This window comes from Enhydra lutris, unplaced genomic scaffold (genome assembly GCF_002288905.1).
Source record: "Enhydra lutris kenyoni isolate GAN:26980312 unplaced genomic scaffold, ASM228890v2 scaffoldscaffold10, whole genome shotgun sequence".
Classification (NCBI taxonomy): Eukaryota; Metazoa; Chordata; class Mammalia; order Carnivora; family Mustelidae; genus Enhydra; species Enhydra lutris.
In genome coordinates, this window is record NW_019154094.1 from 8186514 (window position 1) to 8209333 (window position 22820).

At 39.4% G+C, this 22820-nt stretch overlaps 1 protein-coding gene across 5 annotated transcripts in view; it reads left to right on the forward strand.

The window, feature by feature from the left end:
• LOC111143785 (RNA binding motif protein 6) overlaps window positions 1-22820 on the forward strand; it is a 105660-nt gene that overhangs the window by 29990 nt on the left and 52850 nt on the right. For 2 of the 5 annotated variants that reach the window (XM_022497656.1, XM_022497659.1), the window contains 3 exons: window positions 2619-3897; window positions 6139-6228; window positions 7442-7511. In XM_022497656.1, the coding sequence (XP_022353364.1) occupies window positions 2619-3897; window positions 6139-6228; window positions 7442-7511 (1439 nt within the window). Of the gene's footprint in view, window positions 1-850; window positions 3898-6138; window positions 6229-7441; window positions 7512-22820 lie in introns of those variants that run through there. The other 3 variants (XM_022497657.1, XM_022497658.1, XM_022497660.1) reach the window with 3 other exon arrangements.

Here is a 22820-nt window from a genome sequence, read left to right on the forward strand (position 1 = left end):
TATTTATAGATAACTATTTTGTAAGTAAGTCTATTTCGTACAGAATTAGCCTAATTTAGATTATTTTTTAAAAATTTTTATTTATTTAGATTGTGTAGTTAAGCCTTCAGAAATGTTGGGTAACCTTAGCTCTATTTTGTAACTTGAAAAAACATTTTCAGAACATTTTTTGTTTGACCAGTTTGTTATTAAAATTATATTCCTCCACCTTAATTTTAGTTTTTTTTTTTCTTTTAAGATTTTATTTATTTACTTGAGAGAGAGAGAGAGAGAGAGAGCGCATGAGAGGGGAGAGGGTCAGAGGGAGAAGCAGACTCCCCACTGAGCAGGGAGCCCGATGTGGGACTCAGTCTCGGGACTGCAGGATCATGACCTGAGCCAAAGGCAATTGCTCAACCAACTGAGCCACCCAGGTGCCCATAATTTTAGTTTAAATATAAGTTATTACATGCTGTTTTTAAAGTCTTTGACTAGAAGAGAGATGTAGTTTATATAGCATAACTTTTTGGAAGACTAATTTGGATTTTTTTAAAAAGGTATCTTACCAAAAAAAAAGGTATCTTACAGGGGCGCCTGGGTGGCTCAGTGGGTTGGGCCTCTGCCTTCAGCTCAGGTCATGTTCTCGGGGTCCTGGGATCGAGCCCCGCATTGGGCTTTTTGCTCAATGTGGAGCCTGCTTCCCCTGCTCTCTCTGCCTGCCTCTCTGCCTACTTGTGATCTCTCTCTCTGTGTCCAAAAAAAAAAACCTTAAAAAAAGAAAGGTATCTTACAGGAAAATAATTTTACATTTTAGTTTATCAGCCTCTTAAATTTTATTTGATTGAAAATGATTTTCATAATCGCTGCTATTTTATGTTAATAGAACTGTTTCTTGAATAGTCTGCATAAAATACATTTCTAAGAACGCTAGTACAGTAGGTTACTCTAGATCTATTTGATCCTCCCAACTTAAAAGGGTAGTATAATCTTCAGGGCGGTATTCAAAGACAGTGTTAGAAACACTCTGGTCAGAAAACACATAGGTTTAGATGCCTCAGCACCCATGAGTATTTGCTGAAGCTTAAGTCTTCCTATAAGCTAACTATTGGGATTTGATGATTTTAAATATGGGCGACACTAGAGTTAGTGATAATGTCTTAATTTTAGTGCAAAATACGAAGAATGTTTCAACTTGCTCCTCTTGGGATGAACCACACAGACATAACTAATGTTAATGGGAGCTAATGGAAGTCATCATGTTCTGAAAAGCCATTAAATATGCATCATTCTAATGTTCAGGTTACTGTTGTTGAAATCCTATTACTTTAAGAAAGGGTTTGGCCTTGTAACTCTTTCTCCTGAACTGAGTGACCCAGAATCAGTTGTCCTTTGAGTTTTTCTTTCGTGGTATAGTCTGTGCTCAGAGGGTCATATCCTGTATATTTTGGTAGGAGAGAACAGAGTTGGATGTGATTTCCTAATACTTTTTGTTTTACTGCTAAATAGCAGATAGCCCTTCAGATCATTTCCTGTTTTCTTTTTTTGTACCCTCCCCTCACCCTTAAGCTCAGGCTCCTAGGTATCTAATTGCCTATTTAAATTCCTTTTTACCAAAGCCTAAGTGTGTAAATGGTCTGAAGGCTAGGCAAAGGGAAGAATCGGGTAGAATGAAAGAGTAGGCCAGTTCTCATTTATCTCTTGAGTTTTGTAAACTGAGGATGTGAATTTAATACTTTGCTTATTTTTAAATATATTTGACTACTGTGAAAAACTAGTATGAGGCATTAGAATCTGGAATATCAGCTTCTTCCTTTGGGACCTGGAGATAATACTTGAAGGCCTAATGCTCTCTCTACGTCCCTTTCAGCATTAAGGTAGATGCTGTTTCTTGGCTAAGTTGACGTACATATGCTTTGTAGCATAATTCATGCTGCCTTTTGTGATACTCTTGGGTAGTTAAAATAATAGGACCCAGGTGAGAGCGCTTCTAGGTGGAGCCACTGTAGAACTGGATTTTAGATGCGGCCAGGGTTTATGCTCAGCTGGTGTACCCTTGTGTGCTCCTACTGGTGATTTACAGCCAGTGTTCCTTCATTTTGGGCGTGCATCCATTCCGATCTGGGTGGTGTCTATGCTTTAGCTGTAATCAAATATTTTGAATATTATCGTTGTATGCAGAAATGAGAAAGACACCTCCTGAAATTTACTGTAATACATTTATAGTGCATTGATTTATTTGACATATAGGAATCATCATGTTGATCTTGGAATTCTAAGTTCCCTGGCTGTAGGAAATGGAAATTTTTTGTAGTGTGTCACCATTGCTAGCTTATCTGGTGTTGCGGATTTTCCCTGTTGCAGGACTGGGTGAAAGCTTTTTCTGCAGCAGTCATGTTGAAAACCTTGTGTTGACTTTCCTCGTGTTCTGAAATGGGAACATAAAAGTTTACTCCGCCACTTCGTCTTAAAATAGCAAAACATTGCTGTTTTCTGCAGATCTAGGACCTTGTTACAGAACTCTGCCAAAAAAAAAAAAAAAATGTTTACAGAAGAATGTGCTGTGATTAGAGAAGAATATGCTGGTGTGTAGATTTCAAACTCTCTGGACAATATGAATAACACTGTCTTTGTTTCTACAGTGGGAGCCAAGAAGAAAGGTTTGCTCCCGGGTGGAACAGGGATTATCCTCCTCCTCCCCTTAAGAGTCATGCTCAAGAGAGACACTCTGGCAACTTTCCTGGCAGAGATTCACTTCCCTTTGATTTCCAGGGGCATTCGGGGCCTCCCTTTGCAAATGTAGAGGAGCATTCTTTCAGCTATGGAGCTAGAGACGGACTGCGTGGTGACTATCGAGGAGGGGAGGGACCTGGACATGATTTCAGGGGGGGAGATTTTTCATCTTCTGATTTCCAGAGCAGAGATTCATCACAGTTGGACTTCAGGGGTAGGGACATACATTCTGGGGATTTTCGGGATAGAGAAGGACCACCAATGGACTATCGGGGTGGAGATGGGACTTCTATGGATTATAGAGGTAGGGAGACATCTCACATGAACTACAGAGACAGGGATGCTCACACTGTTGATTTCAGAGGTAGGGATGCTCCTTCATCTGACTTCAGGGGCCGGGGCACTTACGATTTAGATTTTAGAGGCCGGGATGGATCCCACACAGACTTTAGGGGACGAGATTTATCAGATTTGGATTTCAGGGCCAGAGATCAGTCCCGTTCTGACTTTAGGAATAGAGATGTGTCTGATTTGGACTTCAGGGACAAAGATGGAACACAGGTGGACTTCAGAGGTCGAGGTTCAGGTACTAGTGATCTAGACTTTAGGGACAGGGATACGCCACATTCAGATTTCAGAGGTAGACACCGGTCCAGGACTGATCAGGATTTTAGGAGCAGAGAGGTGGGACCTTGTATGGAGTTCAAAGATAGGGAGATGCCCTCTGTGGATCCAAATATTTTGGATTACATACAACCCTCTACACAAGATAGAGAACATTCTGGTATGAACATGAACAAGAGAGAAGAATCCACACATGACCATACAACAGAAAGGCCTGCTTTTGGCATTCAGAAGGGAGAATTTGAACATTCAGAAACAAGAGAAGGAGAAAAACAAGATGCAGCCTTTGAACATGAGTCCACATCGGACTTTCAAAACAGCCAGAGTCCACTTCAAGACCAAGACAAGTCACAACTTTCTGGAGGTGAACAACAGAGTTCAGATGCTGGTGTGTTTAAAGAAGAAGGTGGTCTGGACTTTCTTGGCCGGGAAGACACTGATTACAGAAGCATGGAGTACCGAGATGTGGATCACAGGCTGCCGGGAAGCCAGATATTCGGCTATGGTCAGAGCAAGTCTTTTCCAGAGGGCAAAACCTCCCGAGATGCCCAGCGGGACCTTCAGGTATATTAACAGCGTAGATTGCTTTTCTGCTTCTTGTTGTATCATAAGGCATTTCTGAAGGATGAAGCGTAGGGTCCAGGATCCTTGGTCCTGGGTCTCCCCTTCTGTAACCATTAAAAAACAAAATGGGGGCACCTGACTGGCTCGGTTAGTAGAGCTTGTGACTCTAGAGCTCAGGATTATAAGTGTGAGCTCCATGTTGGGTGTAGAGATACTTTTTTTTTTTTTTTCTCAAAGATTTTATTTATTTGCCAGAGAGAGAGAGATCACAAGTAGGCAGAGAGGCAGGCAGAGAGAGTGGGGGAGGCAGGCTCAGTGCTGAGCAGAGAGAGCCCAATGCGGGGCTCGATCCCAGGACCCTGAGATCATGACCTGAGCCGAAGGCAGAGGCTTAACCCACTGAGCCACCCAGGCACCCCTAGAGATTACTTTTCAAAATAAAATCTTTTTTTTTTTTAAAGATTTTATTTATGTATTTATTTGACACAGAGAGAGAGAGAGAGAGAGGGAGAGAGAGCGAGAAAGGGAATACAAGCAGGGGGAGTGGGAGAGGGAGAAGCAGGCTTCCCAGTGAGCCGGGAGCCCAACGCAGGGCTCTATCCCAGCACTCTGGGGTCACGACCTAAGCCGAAGGCACCCCTAAAAATAAAATCTTTAAAAAAATTGTATATTCGAGAATGGAATGTACATCTCTAGAGCAGTGACTCTCAGCTCAGTTCATACTTTTGGTGTATATCTCTTCATTATTTTGTTTATGCTGAGGACTTAAATGCCTTGAGATAATTTAGTTAGAAAGTAATGTCTTTGGGAGTTGGTTCTCTCAGTTCTTTTTAGTCAGGCCTTATGGCTGTTTAGGGTACACTTTTTTCTTTTTATATTTTTATTTATTTAAGTAATCTCTACACCCAGCATGGGACTCAAACTCGTGACCCCGAGATCAGGTCGCAGGCTCTTCTGACTGAGCTAGCCAGTACGGTGCATTTTCTGAAACTCATTTAGGATATACAGAATACCTAGGAGTCTTTCCGTAGTAATGAGAAGGTGATGTTAGTGTTTCAAGTATCTTTTTAAGGTAACTTAATTGACTTAAATGTTGAATTTCAATAAGTGAAAAGAATTAAGTTTGCAGTTGGTTAATGCAAGTATTATCTTTTGAAGTAAGTTTTCCCCATCTCAACTCAGGCTTCTGTTACTTTGGACAGTAATCTTAAGACATGTTAACCAAATAATGAATTTTGAGAATGTTAGAGGTGATTGACTATTGTTCAAATCAGGACACTCTTTTTTTTGAAGATTTTATTTATTTGACATAGAGAGAGAGAGATCACAAGTAGGCAGAGAGACTGACAGAAGAAGAGAGGGAAGCAGGCTCCCCGCTGAGCAGAGCCCAATGCGGGGCTCCATCCCAGGACCCTGAGATCATGACCTGAGCCGAAGGCAGAGGCTTAACCCACTGAACCACCTGAGAGCCCCAAGATCAGGACACTTTAAAGAGTAAGAGAGGATGTTGCAGTTGAGGCTTCTGTGAATACAGAAAATGCAGATTTGGGGCACCTGGGTGGCTTAGTGGGTTAAGCCTCGGCCTTTGGCTTAGGTCATGATCCCAGAGTCCTGGGATCGAGCGCTGCATCGGGCTCTCTGCTCAGTGGGGAGCCTGCTTCCTCCTCTCTCTGCCTGCCTCTGCCTGCTTGTGATTTCTGTCAAATAAATAAATAAAATCTTTTTTTTTTTAAATGCAGATTTCTCTGAATTGTACTCTTGTGTGGTCAGATGACACCTTTTGATTTTGTTCTGAAATTTATTTATAGTTGACATCTTTGACAAATGGCACCTGATTAAAATTTTTTTTCCTATTTTCTCATTCAGGAAAGGAAAATTTTACATATATATATATTTACATATGTATACATATTTATTATGTGAAAAATATTTTTGAGAATGTTAGTGGTTTTGGTTTTTTTTTTTTTCATGGTTATAAGTCCTATTCAGCACTGTTTCTCTTAATGTTCTGCTTTACTATTTCAAGACTCCTCAGTGAGCCTTGATTTTAGCACACTTATATACTAATGATTTGAAATCAAATTTTAGAACTCAGAAAAGTAGAGAATTATAATTTTTCATATCTTAATGTGATGCAACTGATTTTGATATTTGATCCTGAGAACTTGCATTTCATCTTTGCTTTCATTTGCAAACTAACATGCTTTTATTTCTGAAATAATTTTTTATTCTGGATTCAAGGATCAAGATTATAGGACTGGCCCAAATGAGGAAAAACCAAGCAAGCTTATTCGATTAAGTGGGGTGCCTGAAAATGCCACAAAAGAAGAGGTAAGGCTCTTTTTCCTTTTTCTTTTTCCTTTTTTTGTCAATTAAAAAATTATTTTTACTTTTTGTTTTGAAAAATTAATAGATTCATAGGAAGGTGCAAAGAAACTTACAGGGAAATTTTGGGTGTTCTTCCTCCAGCGTTAGCGTCTTATATTACTGTAGTACAGTAGCTAAACCAGCAAGTTGGCTTGGGTACAATCCATAGAACTTATGTAGATTTCAGCAGTTACGCATTCACTCACTGAGGTGAGGTTCATGATTGCTATCCTCAGACCTGGTAATCATCCTTTAAGGCATAATTCCAGAGGGAGCATTGGATTGCATACATAAAGATGCAGTTTATTTACAGTAGTAAAAACTGGAAGCTGCATAACTCTTCAGTGTTGAAGGACTGGCTGAGTAAATAATGGCTGAACTTACAGGAAAATCTGGTCAGGCTTTTATAATAGGAAGAGCAGACTGTGTTTACTCTGTGCCAGGCGTCACGTGATGCTTACAAGCATTAGTTCTTTAATTATGACTGCATCCTAGGAATAGATACTCTTTATTCATTCCTTCCAAATACAAAGCACCAAGCACATGCTAGGCACTGAGTGATACAGCAGTGAGTATTGTAAAGTCACTGCGTCCGTGGATAATAAAAAAGTAAACAAAAAAACATAATTCCAGGCAGTGATAAATGATCTAAAGGAAACTAAAATAAAGGTGTTGAGTGTAACTGAGCTAGGGGCTATTTTCATTTGGGTAGTTGGGGGAAGGTATTGCTAAGGAAATGACATTTGAGCCCAGGCCTGAATGCTGCGAGAGCAGTCCCTCTGAAGATGGGAGAAATAACCTGACCAGGCTGAGGGAGTTAAGTGCCATGGCTCTGGACTGGCATGAGCCCAGGGCATCATCCTGTGTTTAACAGATGAGAAACTGGGCACTGAAAAGTTACACCGCAAGAGAGGCTTGGAACGTAGGCAGTCTGATTTCAGAGCTTGGGTACTTGATGGTTATGTTCTTCTGCCTTTTTTGTGTACTTGGGAATTTTTGAGTAATTATGTTCTGCTCATTAACAGTTTTGAATGCCTAGAATGTACACGGGTTAATTTTGCCTTAATAAAGTAATCATAGCCTTAAATTACATAGAATAAAATCAAGGAGGGAAAATTAAATATTCAGTGTTTGGTTAATGATTTACATCATTCGTGTATACACCATATTCTTGCAGATTCTTAATGCCTTTCGGACTCCTGATGGCGTGCCTGTAAAGGACTTGGAGTTGAAGGAGTATAACACAGGTGAGTTTCTGCACATGCCAGTGGCCTTGGGTTAGGAAGAGTCTTTGTCACATTTCTGCATCATGTGCTACTCAAAGTTATTTTAAGAAACCACAGTTAAGATTTCCAGAAGCCTCCTGTTGATGCCTTCAAAGAACAGCCAACTTTAGGCTTAGCTGTGGTTCTTTGTGGCTGTTTGTCCACACATGGGCAATGAGGATGCATGTTCCAGTTCTTCTGGGTGCCTATGAGATATAAAGTGAGTGTTGTAGCGTTTAAGATAGAAAGTTAGTGTCGTAGCATTTATCCCTGAATATATTTTATATAATCATTAAATTTACTATGTATGTTCTTCATTGTGGTGGAGTGTTTATGTTTGAGCCTGGCAGGATTTAATAAATTTACTATGTTTAAAAATTTACATTTCGTTGCTTCAGCCTGAAATTTACAACTTTCCAGAGAAATTGTACAAATTAGCAGTTTCTTGGATTTTCAGTCTTGTTCTGAGAATGAAGCCCTGCAACAGCTGATTTGTTGAAACCCATGAATAGATCGAGAATAACTTTCTCTTTGACCTCTGCTCTGTGGTCTGAACTACAGATTAAATTTTTTATATTGTCCTAGTGTTTTAGAGTATCATGTTTGGTCAGTTCCTTCAAATCTTAGTACAAAAACCTGAAAGTGAAATGCTAGGCACTCAAGGCATTGAGTGATATTTTAGTCTATATAATATGAAATGATTTAAAAGTGAAGATAATCTTCAAGTGATCTCTTGTGGGATTTTAAATTGAAGAAAGTAGATCATTAATCTGTTCACAGAACTTAGAATTTTAGTAATCCAAATTAAAGAACACTTCAAGTAAGATTATGCTGTATTTTGAGGATATAGTTTACCTCTAAACAGTTTACTATGGAATAAATTTCTTTGTATTAACTAGAGAGCTGCTTCTTCAGTTTGGTTCTGCAGAGGGAAACTATCCATAAAAATAAATTTTTGTGCTTGAAATAATTTGGTATTTTTGTGAAGTCCAGAAGTATTTTTTTCTGTAAATATTTTTCTAGAAAGCTAAGTATTTTTTTGTTTTAAAAGCCTCAATTCTCAAAAAAAAAAAAATCCTCAATTTGTGAAAACATAAGAGTAGTAATGTTCTTACACATTCATGTCTTTTTTTTTTTTTGCATGTGTCTCATACACACTTTCTAGATGTACTATTATCTTTAGGAACTAAAAGTAGAATTTATAGGCACAGTTACTTTTTAACTGACAGCAGTAACCTCAGCTTTGGTCTTATTTCATGAACTGTGTTTTTATTAAGTACTGGTATTTTAAGGAAAGTAGAAATGTCTTGAAGTTTAAATAGCAACTTAAACTCTTCATTTCTTTAGTACTCATTGACTTTATATTGTCAGATTTATTAGCAGAGTAATACTTAATGTATAAGGTCCATAGAAGTAGTTCTTAAATTTGCATAGTATAGTAGCTGTTAGAAACATAATTGGCAGACCAAAGACATTGATACTCATGTGAAATCATTCAAGACAGTGGTTTAAAAAAAAAAAAAAAATCACCTTTCAGGAAATACAGTCTTTTCTTGGCATTTTATTATATGAAGTGACAGTGTATTAAATATGTATACATGATTCTTTTTTTAATGAGAGAATTGGATTACCAGTCCCATGTGATCCATCTCTTCGTGGCAAGTAGAATGAATGTTTGAAGATATCCGTCAGATCATGTTAACTGCCATGCCTAAAATCCTCTAATGGTCTTCCATCTCATTTGGAAGAAATTCACAATTCTTTGTTCTGACTTACAGAATCCTGCATGAGCTGGCCGTTGGCTATTTGACGTCATCCCATACTGCTCTCCACTTTTCTTCTTATGCTCTAGCCACACTGAACCTTTCTGTAGACTTGATCAGTACAGACTTCTTTCTCTGAAAGGGCCTTTGCACTGTCCTTCCCTCTGATCCTCACTCGTCTTTTGGGATTTAGTTCTTGGCTTCAGTTTCACCTCTCAAGGCCTTACCTCACCATCCAATCCAGAATCACTCCTTGGTGGTTTTTCATCATATCCTGGTTTGTTGTCATAGGATCGATCATTCTGGTATTTTCTCAGTGGTTTTGTGTATCTTATTCCTCCCAGAGAGTTAGTTCCATGACAGTGGGAGCCTTGTCTATCTTGTTCCTTCCTGTTACCCTCATGCTTGCCACTCTCCCTGGCACTGATGGGTTCTCGGTATGTGTGGAATGAGTAAGTGTCTGTGATGTGTATGCATAGCAGCTGCGTTCTCTTCTCAGGTGAGGAACGTTAAAGGGGTCATTTAGGTTTCAGAGCAGTGCAGCCATATATCTGCTGAAGAATATGCCTTGAAGCAATCAGATGTTTTAAGAATGTTTTTAACATTTGCTTGTTAAAAGACTTTATGTGTATTTTAGTAGAAGAGGTAACTTTCATAAATGGCAGTCAGTTTCTTTAGGCTTATAATAACCTGCAAAGACCATGCAGGATGGACATTGCTCATAAGAAGGGGACTGTAGGGCAGAGGTTTAGTTGGTGTAATGGGGAACCAGTCTATAATGGAGAGAAAAGATAATGCCTGTTCACTGACTCTGGTAATCATTGATTTAATTTTTGTTTCATTTAGGGCTGTGTGAATACAGGGCCACAACTTTTATCCAAAATCTGTGGGGTCAAATAAGTTTATGACTTTTTCTGAATACAGAAAGGCAGTGTGGTACATAGATCAAATATGAATTATATCCCGCAGTGGGATGTATATCAGTCATAATAATACTTCACCAAAATATGTGAATATTCTCACTGAGAGGACTATAAAGACTGTAAAGAGACACAGTATACCACAGGTCAGGGTTTGTCTCCAAATGACTTCAGATGACTTGAAAATTTTCCAAAACACTTAATATTTAAGGGATTTGGAGATTGCAGATAAGGAGTTGTGAAGCTACATATGTGATATATATTCGAGTTTTTCTTTTGCCATTTGCAAATATAACCCCATTAGTTGTAAATTACCTTGAGTGAAATGATTACCTTCCTGGGAAAAGTATTGAGAGTGAAATTTGGTGGCTGGATGAACAAGCTTTGGTGTGCCTACAGTGGAATACTACTCAGCAATAAAAATGACGAAACTACACACGTACGTAACAATGTGGAGGAATCTCAGGTATTGTGCTGAGTAAAAGAAACCAGATTGAAAAGGCTACACACTGCCATAAAAAGAAATGAAAAACTGATACATGCTATAACTTGGATGAATCTTGAACACATTGTGCTGAGTGAAAGAAGCCAGGCACAAAAGAGCACATATAGTATGATCCCATTTACATAAAATATCCAGAATAGGCATATCCATGGAAGAAGAAAGCAAATTAGGTAGCTTGGCTGTTGTCTGAGGCTGGAGAAGGGGGAGATGGGGAGTGACTGCCTAATGGGTATAGAGTTTCCTTTTTGGGGTGATAAAAATGTTCTGGAAGCAGGTAGTGGGGATGGCTGGATAACATTGTGAATGTATTTAAATGCCACTGAATTGCACACTTCAAAACGGTTAAATGGTGTATTTTATGTTATGTGTATTTGATCATAATTTTTAAAAGGACTACATACAACATGATGCCATTTCTATGATATTCTGGAAAAAGCAAAATTAAAAGGAGTAGAAAGTAGTGGTTGCCAGGGTGTTGGGGGAGGAGTCAATTGTAAAGTGGAAGCATGAGGGACTTTTGGGCGGAATGGAACTCCTCCGTATGGATTGTGGTAGTGGTGTATGGATGTTGAATTCACTGAAATTGATATCTACTGTATTTGTATAGAAGAACATCCTTGTTAGGAAGTACAAACTGAAGTTTTTAGGGGTAGAGGACCAAGTTGTATGCTTTTTTCTCTCATGTGGTTTAGGGAAAAATACTTGCTGTGTATGGACGGTAGGAAGAGAGTAATGAATGATACGGTAGATACAACAAAGTATGTCAGTAGCTATATACACAAACTGTGAATCATGGAACACTACATCCTAAACTAATGATGTACTGTATGGTAACATAACGTAATAAAAAAATAAACAAAAAAGAAAAACAAAACAAAAATATATCAATAGCTGAATCTGGGTAACAGGTCCATGCGTGTGTTCTTTGTGCTGTTATTCTTGCAACTTTTTTGTAACTTGGAAATGATTTTCAATAAAAAGTTGAAAAACTGATAATACAATTGATGTATTTTATTGTTAAGTGGTCAGCAGAAATCTTGCAAGATAAAGACTACAATGAACAGCTTCTGTGAACAGTAGTGCAGTGGTTCTCAGAGTGGGTTCTGGACCAGCAGTGTCAGCACTACCTCAGACCTTGGTAGAAATATAAATTCTCAGGATGCTTGGCTAGCTCAGTCGGTTAAGCCTCTCTGCCTTGGGCTTGGGTCGTGATTCCAGGGTCCTGGGATCTAGTCCCATATTGGGCTCCTTGCTCAGCGGGGAGCCTGCTCCTCCCTCTGCCTACGGCTCCCCCTACTTGTGCACTCTCTCTCTCTGACAAAAAAAGGAAATAGAAAGAAAGAAATACAAATTCTCCAGCCCGATTTAGACCTACCAGATCATAAACTCTGCGGAAGAGTCCCAGCCATCATTGCTTTAACAAGTCATCTGTGTGATTTTGATGTGCCCTGAATTGGGAGAACCACTCACTGCATTGGATTGATTATATTCTTTATTCTAGAACTTTTTGGTACAGTTTAGAAGAGACTTAGCAAGCAGGTGGACCTTCTTTAAGTCAAAAAGGCTAATGCTTATGTGCTTTAGGAGCCCATGGCAAACACTTGCCTTGCCTACCTGATACCAGTTCTGCTGTAGTAAGCTGTGGCAGGAGCTAGAGTAGGGTTGATGCTATTTTATGCACTTAGTTGTACTTTCTGTTTATGTAGCATATTTCCTCCAGAGATCTTGGAATGATGGTAGATTAATACCACTTTTTAAAAAGATTTTATTTTTTGAGAGAGCAGGAACAGAGGGAGGGAGAGGCAGAGGGAAAAGCAGACTCCGCACTGAGCAGGGCGCCCAATGCAGGGCTTGATCCCAGGACTCTGGGATCATGACCTGAGCCGAAGGCAGATGCCAAACCAGCTGAGCCACCCAGGCGCCCCAAAGTGTTTCTGTAACTTATGAACATAGAATTGTTCTTGGTTTTTAGATGGATTTACATGCCATCCAGTATGCTTTGATGCTTTTTCCAAAGGAATTTGTATTATTTAAGCAAAAATGATACAGCTTCTGGATTAAGTTTCCTAATAAGTCTCATACACAGAAAGTAATTTTCCATAGTTACTGAAGTGGTACAGAATTATTATAGTACTGTTTGATTACTTAGCAAACAAAATTTTTTTTTTAAAGATTTTTTTTTTTAATTTATTTATTTGACAGAGAGAGATCACAAATAGGCAGAGAGAGAGGAAGGGAAGCAGGCTCCCTGCCAAGCAGAGAGCCCGATGTGGGGCTCGATCCCAGGACCCCGGGATCATGACCTGAGCCGAAGGCAGAGGCTTAACCCACTGAGCCACCCAGGCGCCCCCAAACAAAAAAATTTTAATAGGAAACTTAGAAGGCTAAATGGAGGTAGTGGTAGGAAGAAGGCATATCTTGCATTGAGTCTGTTAGCGTTCATATAACAAATGGGCACAGTTTCTGTGGCCCTGAGTAACAGGCTTATATCGTAACCTTTCATTTTTCACAATTGAAATGGTTTGAGTTTTTACCATCATGTTGATAAAATAGAAGTTTTAAGAAAAGAAGAAAAACCCAGAGAGAATCTGTCACTTTAGGGGCAGAAATCCATTGTGAAATGGATTGACCCTGATGATACAAGACATGCATAGTTGATGATACTCCAAATGGAGTAGCTAAAGACACAATAGCTTAACGTCATTTAGAAAAAATAGAGCTGGAAAATGCAAATACACATTTTTTTTTGCAGTATTTTTGGCATTTATAGACTAGACAAGTAAAAATTTTTAGTTTTTAGGGGAAAACTGACCATAGGCTAATTGGAAAGCATCCCATGTACTTATCACATTTCTAAAACTGCAGAAGGTATTGTTTTCAGCCAGGAGTCTTATTAGATTTGGTACCACATTTGGGGAGGGTGTTTACAGAGGAGCCTTAAGCAAAAATGGCAAAGCTTTTAAAATAAGAATGTCTTGGGGCATCTGGGTGGTCCTCATTTTCTATTCCGACTCATTCTTCAATTTAAGCTCCTTTGTTGAAACCACTTAAGTTATGAAGGATGGCTATGGTAATCTGCAGCCCTGGTAGGGAAGTTTTAATATTATTGTTGACTTTTACTGGACTCCCTGCATTCTTCCTTTCCTTGGGGCTTTTGGGTATGGAGTTTTATTCTATAAATTTTATTTTTTAGATTTTACTTACTTATTTGAGAGAGAGCGAGAGAGCACAGAGGGAGAGGGAGAAGCAGACTCCCTGCTGAGCAGAGAGCCTTACGCAGGGCTCAATCCCAGGACCTAGAGATCCCTACTTGAGCTGAAGACAGACGCTTAACAGACTGAGCCACCCAGGCGCCCCTGGAGTTTCATTCTAGAACTGATAAACATCTTCACAACCCAAGGCATCATTTTATTCAGAAACAAGAACCACCACCTTTGTGGGTTTTGGTTGGTAGACTTTGTAATCTTGGAGATCTCTACCTAAACTGTATGTGACATCTGATGATAGAAGAGATAGCATGGGAATATAGCATGACAGTGATGAGCAGATGCTTTAATTGGCAGTTCATTTCCTCTTCCCCAGAGCTATTTAGCCAAGATGGAATGTGCCTCTCCGAGATAGGGAAGGTGTTTGAACTCTAGCCCTTTGTTAGCTTTTTGCTTTTCCCAGTTCCTCACTCTTCTCTAGGTAGAATTGCTTCTGGCTTCTGTACTTATTTGTCTCTTTGGCCAAATGCTCGGGTGGCTTTGCCTGAATCTTCTACGTTGTATAAGTCTGTATGGGGCTTCCAGTGCCTTTGGGTGTTTAGAAGGATTCATGAAAGAGTTTCTTCTGCTGGAGTAGCAAGAATTAAAGGGTCCCTAATCAGGGGAAGGGAATAGTGCAGCAGCCAGTTGTCTTCTAGCTTCAGTCCGTGGAGGGAAAGTCATTATGTAATTACCTTCAGTGGGCAGAAGATAGAGGCTCTACATACAAACTATTTATAGGATATGAAACTACATTGGCCTCTTCTTTTAACTTTCTCCTTACACCAGAACATCTGATCGGTGCTCACCCTTTCTAGCTAAAATTCTGCACCCTCAAAATGTTAATTAAAACAATTTTTACCTGCTTCCATGTTTCTTACATTAGCATTTAGGACCTCTATCTAATTTATGTGTAAGCTTTGGTGACACTGCTTTATAAATATACCACTGAATTGTACAGTTTATTTTGTTATATTTTATTTTTAAGGATTTTTTTTTTTTTTTTTTTTTTTTTTTTTTTGGAGGGTGCTGGGGAGAGGCAGGGGGAAAGGGAGAAAGAGAATCTTAAGCAGGCTGCACACCCAGCATAGAGCTTGACACAGGCTCTATCTCGCAACCCTGAGATCATGACCTGAGCCAAAATCAAGAGTCAGACACTTAACTGATCAGGCACCCCTCAAGATTTTTTTTTTTTAAGATTTTATTTTTATTTATGAGAGAGTGGGGAAGGGGAGAGAGAGAGAGAGACACGTCAACTCTGACTCAAACTAAAACCAAGAGTCGGACGCCCGACTGGCTGAGGCACCCAGGCATCCCCTAAGATTTTAAGTAATTTCTATACCCAGCGTGGGGCTTGAACCTGTAGTCCTGAGACCAAGAGCTGCACACCACCTACTGAGCCAGCCAGGTGCCCTTGAATTGTACACTTTAAAAGAGTTTATTTTGTGGTATAAATTACATTTCAATTTTAGAAAATAAACCTTGAAAATTGGTTGACAAGTCATATGAAGATTGATTTCTTAAAAGCATTTTCATGAGTATTTAGAATATTTAACAGAGCTTTAACCAGATATTAATGGCTTACTGACTGGTACTTAAACCTTATAGGTAGAGTTCATAATTGCTTGTCTCTAGTCTCAGTTCAATTCATTATGCTGCGCCTAGAAAATGTTGTTATATTTTCATCTTTTTAAAAAATAAAACAGCACCCTGTGCCCCTTGAAAAGCTTATGATTCATTTACCTACCAAGTATGTGCCATTCTGATTAGTATATGACTCTACCTTTGAAACTACTACAGAACGTTATTGTTTGTTTATTGATTTATTTATTCAACCAATAGTTATAGTGCGTTGAGGTGCAGAGAATATGCTGGCAATCATGAGCATTGCAGTCTTTGACCTTAGGGGCTTCAGTTTCTGTGGAAAATGGATATATGGGACAGATGATCTGTATTCATCTGAATAGGTCACAGTATCTTATAAATCATTTTTTTTTAAGGGATGTGGGAGTTCTTACATGGGTTCTTTTGGCTGAAAGTTTGAAGTTTACCACTGTGGATAACTTGATGAAAAATGGTTCGTTCTTTTTTTTTTTTAAGATTTTATTTATTTTATTTGCCAGTGAGAGAGAGAGAGTTGAGAGTACAAGCAGGGGGAGCAGCAGGCTCCCCTCAGACTAAGGAGCCTGACGTGGGACCCGATCCCAGAACTCAGGATCATGACCCAAGCTGAAGGCAGACACCTAACTGATTGAGCCACCCAAGCATCCCAAAACATGTTCAGTTATTTCTAATGCTGAAGTCACTAGAGGATGACAGACATAGAAATTTTAGAGTCAGCAGGCTTAGAAAAAGAATAACACCTGGGGCAGCTGAGTGATTCAGTCAGTTGAGCGCGGCCTTCAGTTTAGGTCATAATCCCAAGGTCCTGGGATCAGTCCCATCTCAGCCTCCTTGCTCAGCAGGGAACCCACTTCTCCCTTTGCCTGCCACTCCCCCTTGCTTGTGTGTGCTTTCTCTCTTTCTCTCTAACAGATAAATAAATCTTTAAAAAAAAAATAACACCTAAGTGAATGGTTGGAAATAATTATTGGTCAGAGAGGTCAGCAAGTTATTGTTAATGATTTTCAAAGAGTTCAAATGAAACTGGACTTTTCATGGTTGTTACAGGAAACGATAGACAAGAAGTAGAGAAAATTGCACACAGATGTATGTGGGTGCTTTTTACCAACCTGGAAGCTTTCCAGATTCCATCATTGGGGGTTTTTATGGGAGGTTCCATTATGCAGTCATTCTTGATTAAATCATTGTGGCTACTGGTGCTTAGCTTAAATTCCAACTCCTTTCCTGTCCCTGCACATTGGAGGGGTAAGGCTAAAAGTTCCAAGCTTCTGATCAAGATTTGGACATTCTGATCATCAGGCCCCATCCTGATGCTATCTAGGAGCCCACCCAAGAGTCACCTCATTAGAACAACAGACACTCATATCACCCTTATCATTCAGGAAATTCCAGGAGTTTTAAGAACTCCATGTCAGAAAACTAGAACAGAGACCAAATGTCTTTCTATATTATCATAGATGAGGATCCCAAATGTGGATCTGGCTGGTATCTGGTATGTTTAGATGGGCATCAGTTTTCTGTTACAAGGTATAGGTGACCTAGGCTTATGGTCTGGTCATAGTGTGAGTCTCACAGAATGCCAGTAGTCTGACCCTTGTCTGGGTAATATTTTACTTCTGGAATAGGTAAGTGGCTGGAGCAGTGTGATCTGTTCTCATCTTGAGCAACTTCCATCTCAGAAGCCACTATCTTTGTGGAACCTTCCCAGAGTCCCTTAGAACAGTGGTGACTTGTCCATTTATTTGTACTAGGGTCCAGGCAATGGGAAAAATGTTTATGGGCCATATTTTTTTCCCACTTGAAAATAGCTTCGTGATCTATGAGGGAAACAGATATATTCTTAGCATAAACTAGAAATCAGTGAGGCAATTCATCAGTGCCAAAATTTTAATGCTGGGGCATAATTGAGGAGCACCAACACAGGTACTGTCTGATCTTTAGTCCCTGATAATGCTTTGTAATAGAAACATGGGGGTTCTGAAATGCATTATCTCATGCACTCTGAAACCACCCTGCAAAGGAGTTACCATCATTGCAACTTGGCATATGGATAACCCAGGCCCAGGGAGAAATGGCTCAACTGAAAGCTCATGATGAGTTAGCTTCTGCATATGTACAGACTGGAGAAATTACTTTTCTTGTGTGTTGCTCCAGTGAAGAAACTCATTACAATTGCTGTGGTGTTAACTAAGCACCATTGTGTTGGGGATAGAGAAATGAAAAGAGCGAGGGGCGCCTGGGCGGCTCAGTCGGTTGGTCTTCTGCCTTCGGCTAAGGTCATGATCTCTGGGTCCTGGGATTGAGCCCTGTGTCAGGCTTCCTGCTCAACAGTGAGTCTGCTTCTTTCTCTCTCCCTCTGCCCCTCCCCACCACTAGTTCTCTTTTTCAAATAAATAAACAAAATCTTCAAAAAAGCCAACTCTCTGAGGTCAAGGACACACCCCTCACTGTGCCCACATAGCGTTGTTAATGTCACTGGAATGAAAATAAATAAGGGTAAGAATTTCCTAACAAATGATATCCTGGGCCCAGAGAACCATCATTAAGAAGTCACCCTAAGATTAATTTTGGACTTTGAAAACTACTTGAAAATACAACCGCCCCCCCCTTTTTAATAACCAGTTGGCACAGATGGAGCATAATCAAATAGAGCCATATGTAATTTTGAGAAATTTAGCAAGTAATCATGACTGTGTATCTTCCTCATTTCATCTTTTATTATAAACCAGCAAGCCTTATGTGAGTAGTTGAGGGGGAGAGGATTGAAAGTGCTTATAAGATGTCAAAATGATAATATTTCATGGAGTCTAATCCTGTTCTTCCCAGATAGTAGGTTGACAAATCAGATATCTTCCAAATTTTCATAATGCATATTGAAGTTTTGGGGGTTTTTTTGTTTTTTTTTAAGATTTTATGAGAGAGCATGAGCAGGAGTGGGGGAAGAGGGAGAAGCAGAGTCCCTGCTGAGCTGGGAGCCCAATGTGGGGCTCAATTCCAGGACCCTGAGATCATGACCTGAGCGGAAGGTAGCTGCTTAACCCACTGAGCCACCTAGGCACCCCCACTTGTGGTTTTTAACAGAGCAAAGTACTTGTTAGAAATCTTACACATCGGAGGGGCACCTGGGTGGCTCAGTGGGTTAAGCCTCTGCCTTCGGCTCAGGTCATAATCTCAGGGTCCTGGGATCGAGCCCTGCATTGAGTCCCCCGTTGGGCTCTCTGCTCAGCGGGGAGCCTGCTTCCCCCTCTCTCTCTGCCTTCCTCTGCCTATTGTGATCTCTGTCTGTCAAATGGATAAATAAAATCTTAAAAAAAAAAAAATCTTGTACATCAGAGATTTTTGAAAAAAAATCCGGACTTTGGAAAAAAAAAATAGCAATCTTGCACATCTGCTTTCTTTGTTGTATTATTTCCATTGGTAGGAATTCACATAGCTATCGATTCTGTTTTGGTTTTTGCTTAAAATCTTTAACTTGATAATTTACTTCTAAAAGTCTGTAGCCCCAATGAAATATGAAAATAGGACCTAGAAAAATATAGCCCTCTTGAATCTCTATTAAGATTTTTTGTGGTGCTCTATATATTCATAATGCTTTATTCCTACAGAAATAATAATCCTTGTTTAGAGAAAAAAAAATCTGTTTTCTTTTCCCTTAAAGATACCCAATAAAATAAAGAAGCCTATTTCCCTCTCTTTGTCCTTTTTTTTTAAATTCCAGTGTAGTTCCGTTTCAGTTATACAATGTAGTGATTCGCAATTCTGCAGATTAGTCAGTGCTCATTATGAGTCCCCTCTGCCTGTGTCCTTTAAAATCCTGATTCCTTTTTTTACATTTTGTATTTGGTATGTATATTCTTGGCTTTATCAATGTAAATCAGTCCTCCTAATGGGAAGTTCAGCTGGACTTGTTTATGATAGTTGGGTTTTTCTAGACTAGTTTGAACAGAGGACTGCTCATCTCATTTGCCTAAGTAAATATTGCTGTGTGATTGTTATAAAAGCAGAGTTTGGTATAGACGTTACAGTTGACTTTAACAATTAAGAGCTATGTTTGTCATCATCTCTGAGTCAGCTTTTTTAGGAGCTGAGACTAAAAGATAACTCGATATTATTCATTAAGGCTTTGTTTTCATACCTTGTTCCCCCTTAAGCACCTGTTAGCTTTTATCACAGTATTTTTTTTGAGTGATAGGCAATCATGTGATTCATGAATATGAAGAAGAATTGAAATTTTAATGTTACCTTTATAGATTTCCTTCTTTCTCTGTTCTCATCCTTCTTAGCTGCCAACAAACAAACAAACCTGTAAGGAGGATTCACAATTTTATGAAAAATCTATACATTTAGTTAGAAAGTGGTTAGGTTAGAAAGTGGAGTAAAATATCCTTTTAAATAGTCACATAAATAAGCACAAAGACCCATCAGCCCACCAGGCTTCTTCCTAGAATGTGGGGGTAGAAGAAAAGGGTAATAAAAAAATTTCTTATTCCTTAGGTCAGAGTCTGTCTATGGGACTGTTAACACAGAGTTTACTATCTTAATTCCCAAATAGCTCCTAGCAATTCTGAATGCAAGTTTGGTTGGTTGTTTTCAGAATGTTTAGGTGGAATAGGTCTACTAGAACTTACTCTGTGAATTATAAAATTACATTGGAGGGATTAAAAAGAAACTCCCAGTTATCCCACTACAATAGTAGAACCACTGTAATCATGTTCGTGTACAGTTGTGTTGCATTACATCATTTTCAGATTTCTGTATATTCACCTGTGGTTGCTCAGCCCCTCTCTCCGACTCCATCTTCCCTCTCATGGAGCGAGCATGAGAGGTGGGATGTGACTCAGTTGTGGCTTCAGTTAGTCTCTGTCTCCCAAGTTTCCCTAAGTGTGAGCATTCACTGTGCTAGCTGTGATTCTGTTATTTAAAGTGATATGTTTTTCATACATTATGGTCCTTAAATGCAAGCCAACCACTTCATCTGGTGTCAACCAAAAGAAAAGTGATCTGTTGCGACGCTGGAGGAAAAACTGGCAGTGTTGGACTTAACCTATATTGAGAGATGGTATGTTGTTCTTCACGTTGCGGTGTTCGAGTATGATTTTGACAATGCATGGTTTTCATCTCATATGCAAACTTTTATCTCTAACCTCTGAGTTAGATGTGACTTCATAGTATTTAGTTCTGGTTCTTTTTCCTATACACATTATATATAATTATCCTCATTTTTAAAGTTTTTTAAATATGTTATATTAAACATCTCATATCAAGTATCTTGCTGTATTGTAATTTTTATAGCTATAATTGCAACAAGACTTTTGGGTTTTTGTCTTTGCAGAAGATTTTTGGTAGCCAGTATAGCAGTCCATGAGTGTGAATGATTTCTAACTTGCATACTTGGGTCCGTGCACAAGGTTCTGCCATAGGTATTTTAGAATGAGGTAACTGGTGTGCTGCAGATTTCTGTATTTCTCAACCATAGACATGGTCTTAACTTGTCTGTGCTTGGGCATGTGGGACCCTTTCTATGATTGGGCTTAGTAAAATTTAGAATTCAGATTACTCGTATCAGTCTAGGATTTTATTAAAGGGTGAGTGGCTCGGGATGCCGGGGTGGCTGAGTTGTTAAGCATCTGCCTTCGGCTCAGGTCATGATCCCAGGGTTCTGGGATTGAGCCCTACATTGGACTCCCTCCTCAACAGGGAGCCTGCTTCTCCCTCTCCTACTACCCTACTTGTGTTCCCTCCCTCGCTCTGTCAGTCTCTGTCAAAAATAAATAAGTAAAATCTTAAAAAAAAAAAAAAAAGAAGAAGAAGAAGAAGAAAGGTTCGAGGCTATCAGTGTAGCAGTTAACAGCATCAATTTGAATGTGGTCCCTGGCTCTGAGCCCATATTGCTACTTACCACTGAGGTGATTTTGAGCAAATTACTTATTCTTTCTTTGTCTGCTTCCCCATGGGTAAAATGAGGTTAATGGTATTTACCTCATAGGGTGGTCTTGTGGGGATTTAATTGGTGTATGTAAAGAGTTCAGAATGCAGTCTTGCACCAACAAGTGCTATGTAAGTATTACTTCGTACTGTTGTCCATTTGGGCAATTCCTGGAAATCCTTGTACAGCTGTGAGTGTTAGACACACAAAATGCCCAAGATCAAGATAGGGCTTTTTTTTTTTTTTAAGTTTTGGGTATTATAATTAAGCCTTAAATTTTTGTTACTATTTAATAGCTAAAATTTCGGGCAGAAGATATTGAAAGTTGGGCTTATGGATTTAATGTTCAGTCTGAAGTACATTGTTAGGGTAATGTATTGCAGAGTTGATGTATAGAAATGCTCATAATGTCTCTTGCAAACTGTATCTTTTCCTTCCCAGTGACTGTAATATCAGAGAGTCTTATTTATTCTTCAGTAAAGTGTGAATGTTGTCATAAATCTCTTTCTGTTTGTCCGCAGATTCTGTGAGCTCTTCTGGGCCACAATAGTTACTTCTCTAAGCACAGAAAGGAAACTCAGGGCTTTTCCAATGTGGTGTTAGTTCCTTGTGTTTTTCATGTGGGCAGCCAGACAGAGGGTTGCATTCCACACACCTGGGCCTTGATATTGCTCTGTAGAGGTAATCAACGCTCTTGAGAGTTTATCTGCTTGTTCCATAGCTACCCCTTTCTGATTGTGGACATGCAGTCAAGTGTTTGCAGTAGAGATTTGCTGATACAAGGCACTTTATTTGCTTCTGCTATTCTAGTGTTTTCCAAGAACATTCAGAGCGCTTTACAAAATGCAGAATGTTTTCTTTTCTTTTTTTAATTTATTTATTTATTTTTTTTTTAAAGATTTTATTTATTTATTTGACAGAGAGATCACAAGCAGGCAGAGAGAGAGGAGGAAGCAGGCTCCCCGCTGAGCAGAGAGCCCGATGCGGGGCTCGATCCCAGGACTCTGAGATCATGACCTGAGCCGAAGGCAGCGGCTTAACCCACTGAGCCACCCAGGTGCCCCTAATTTATTTTTTTTAAGCGGGCTCCACATCCAGCATGGAGCCCAGCTTGGGGCTGGAACTCATGACCCTGATGAGATCAAGACCAGAGCTGAGATCAAGAGTCGGAGGCTTAACTGACTGAGCCACCCAGGGGTCCCCCAAATGCAGAATGCTTTCTGTAGGAGAAGTTCACTGAGTTTGACCAAGAAAATCCACTTGAAAGGAATTAACTAGCAAGACAATTTCTGTTGTTAATAGGATATAT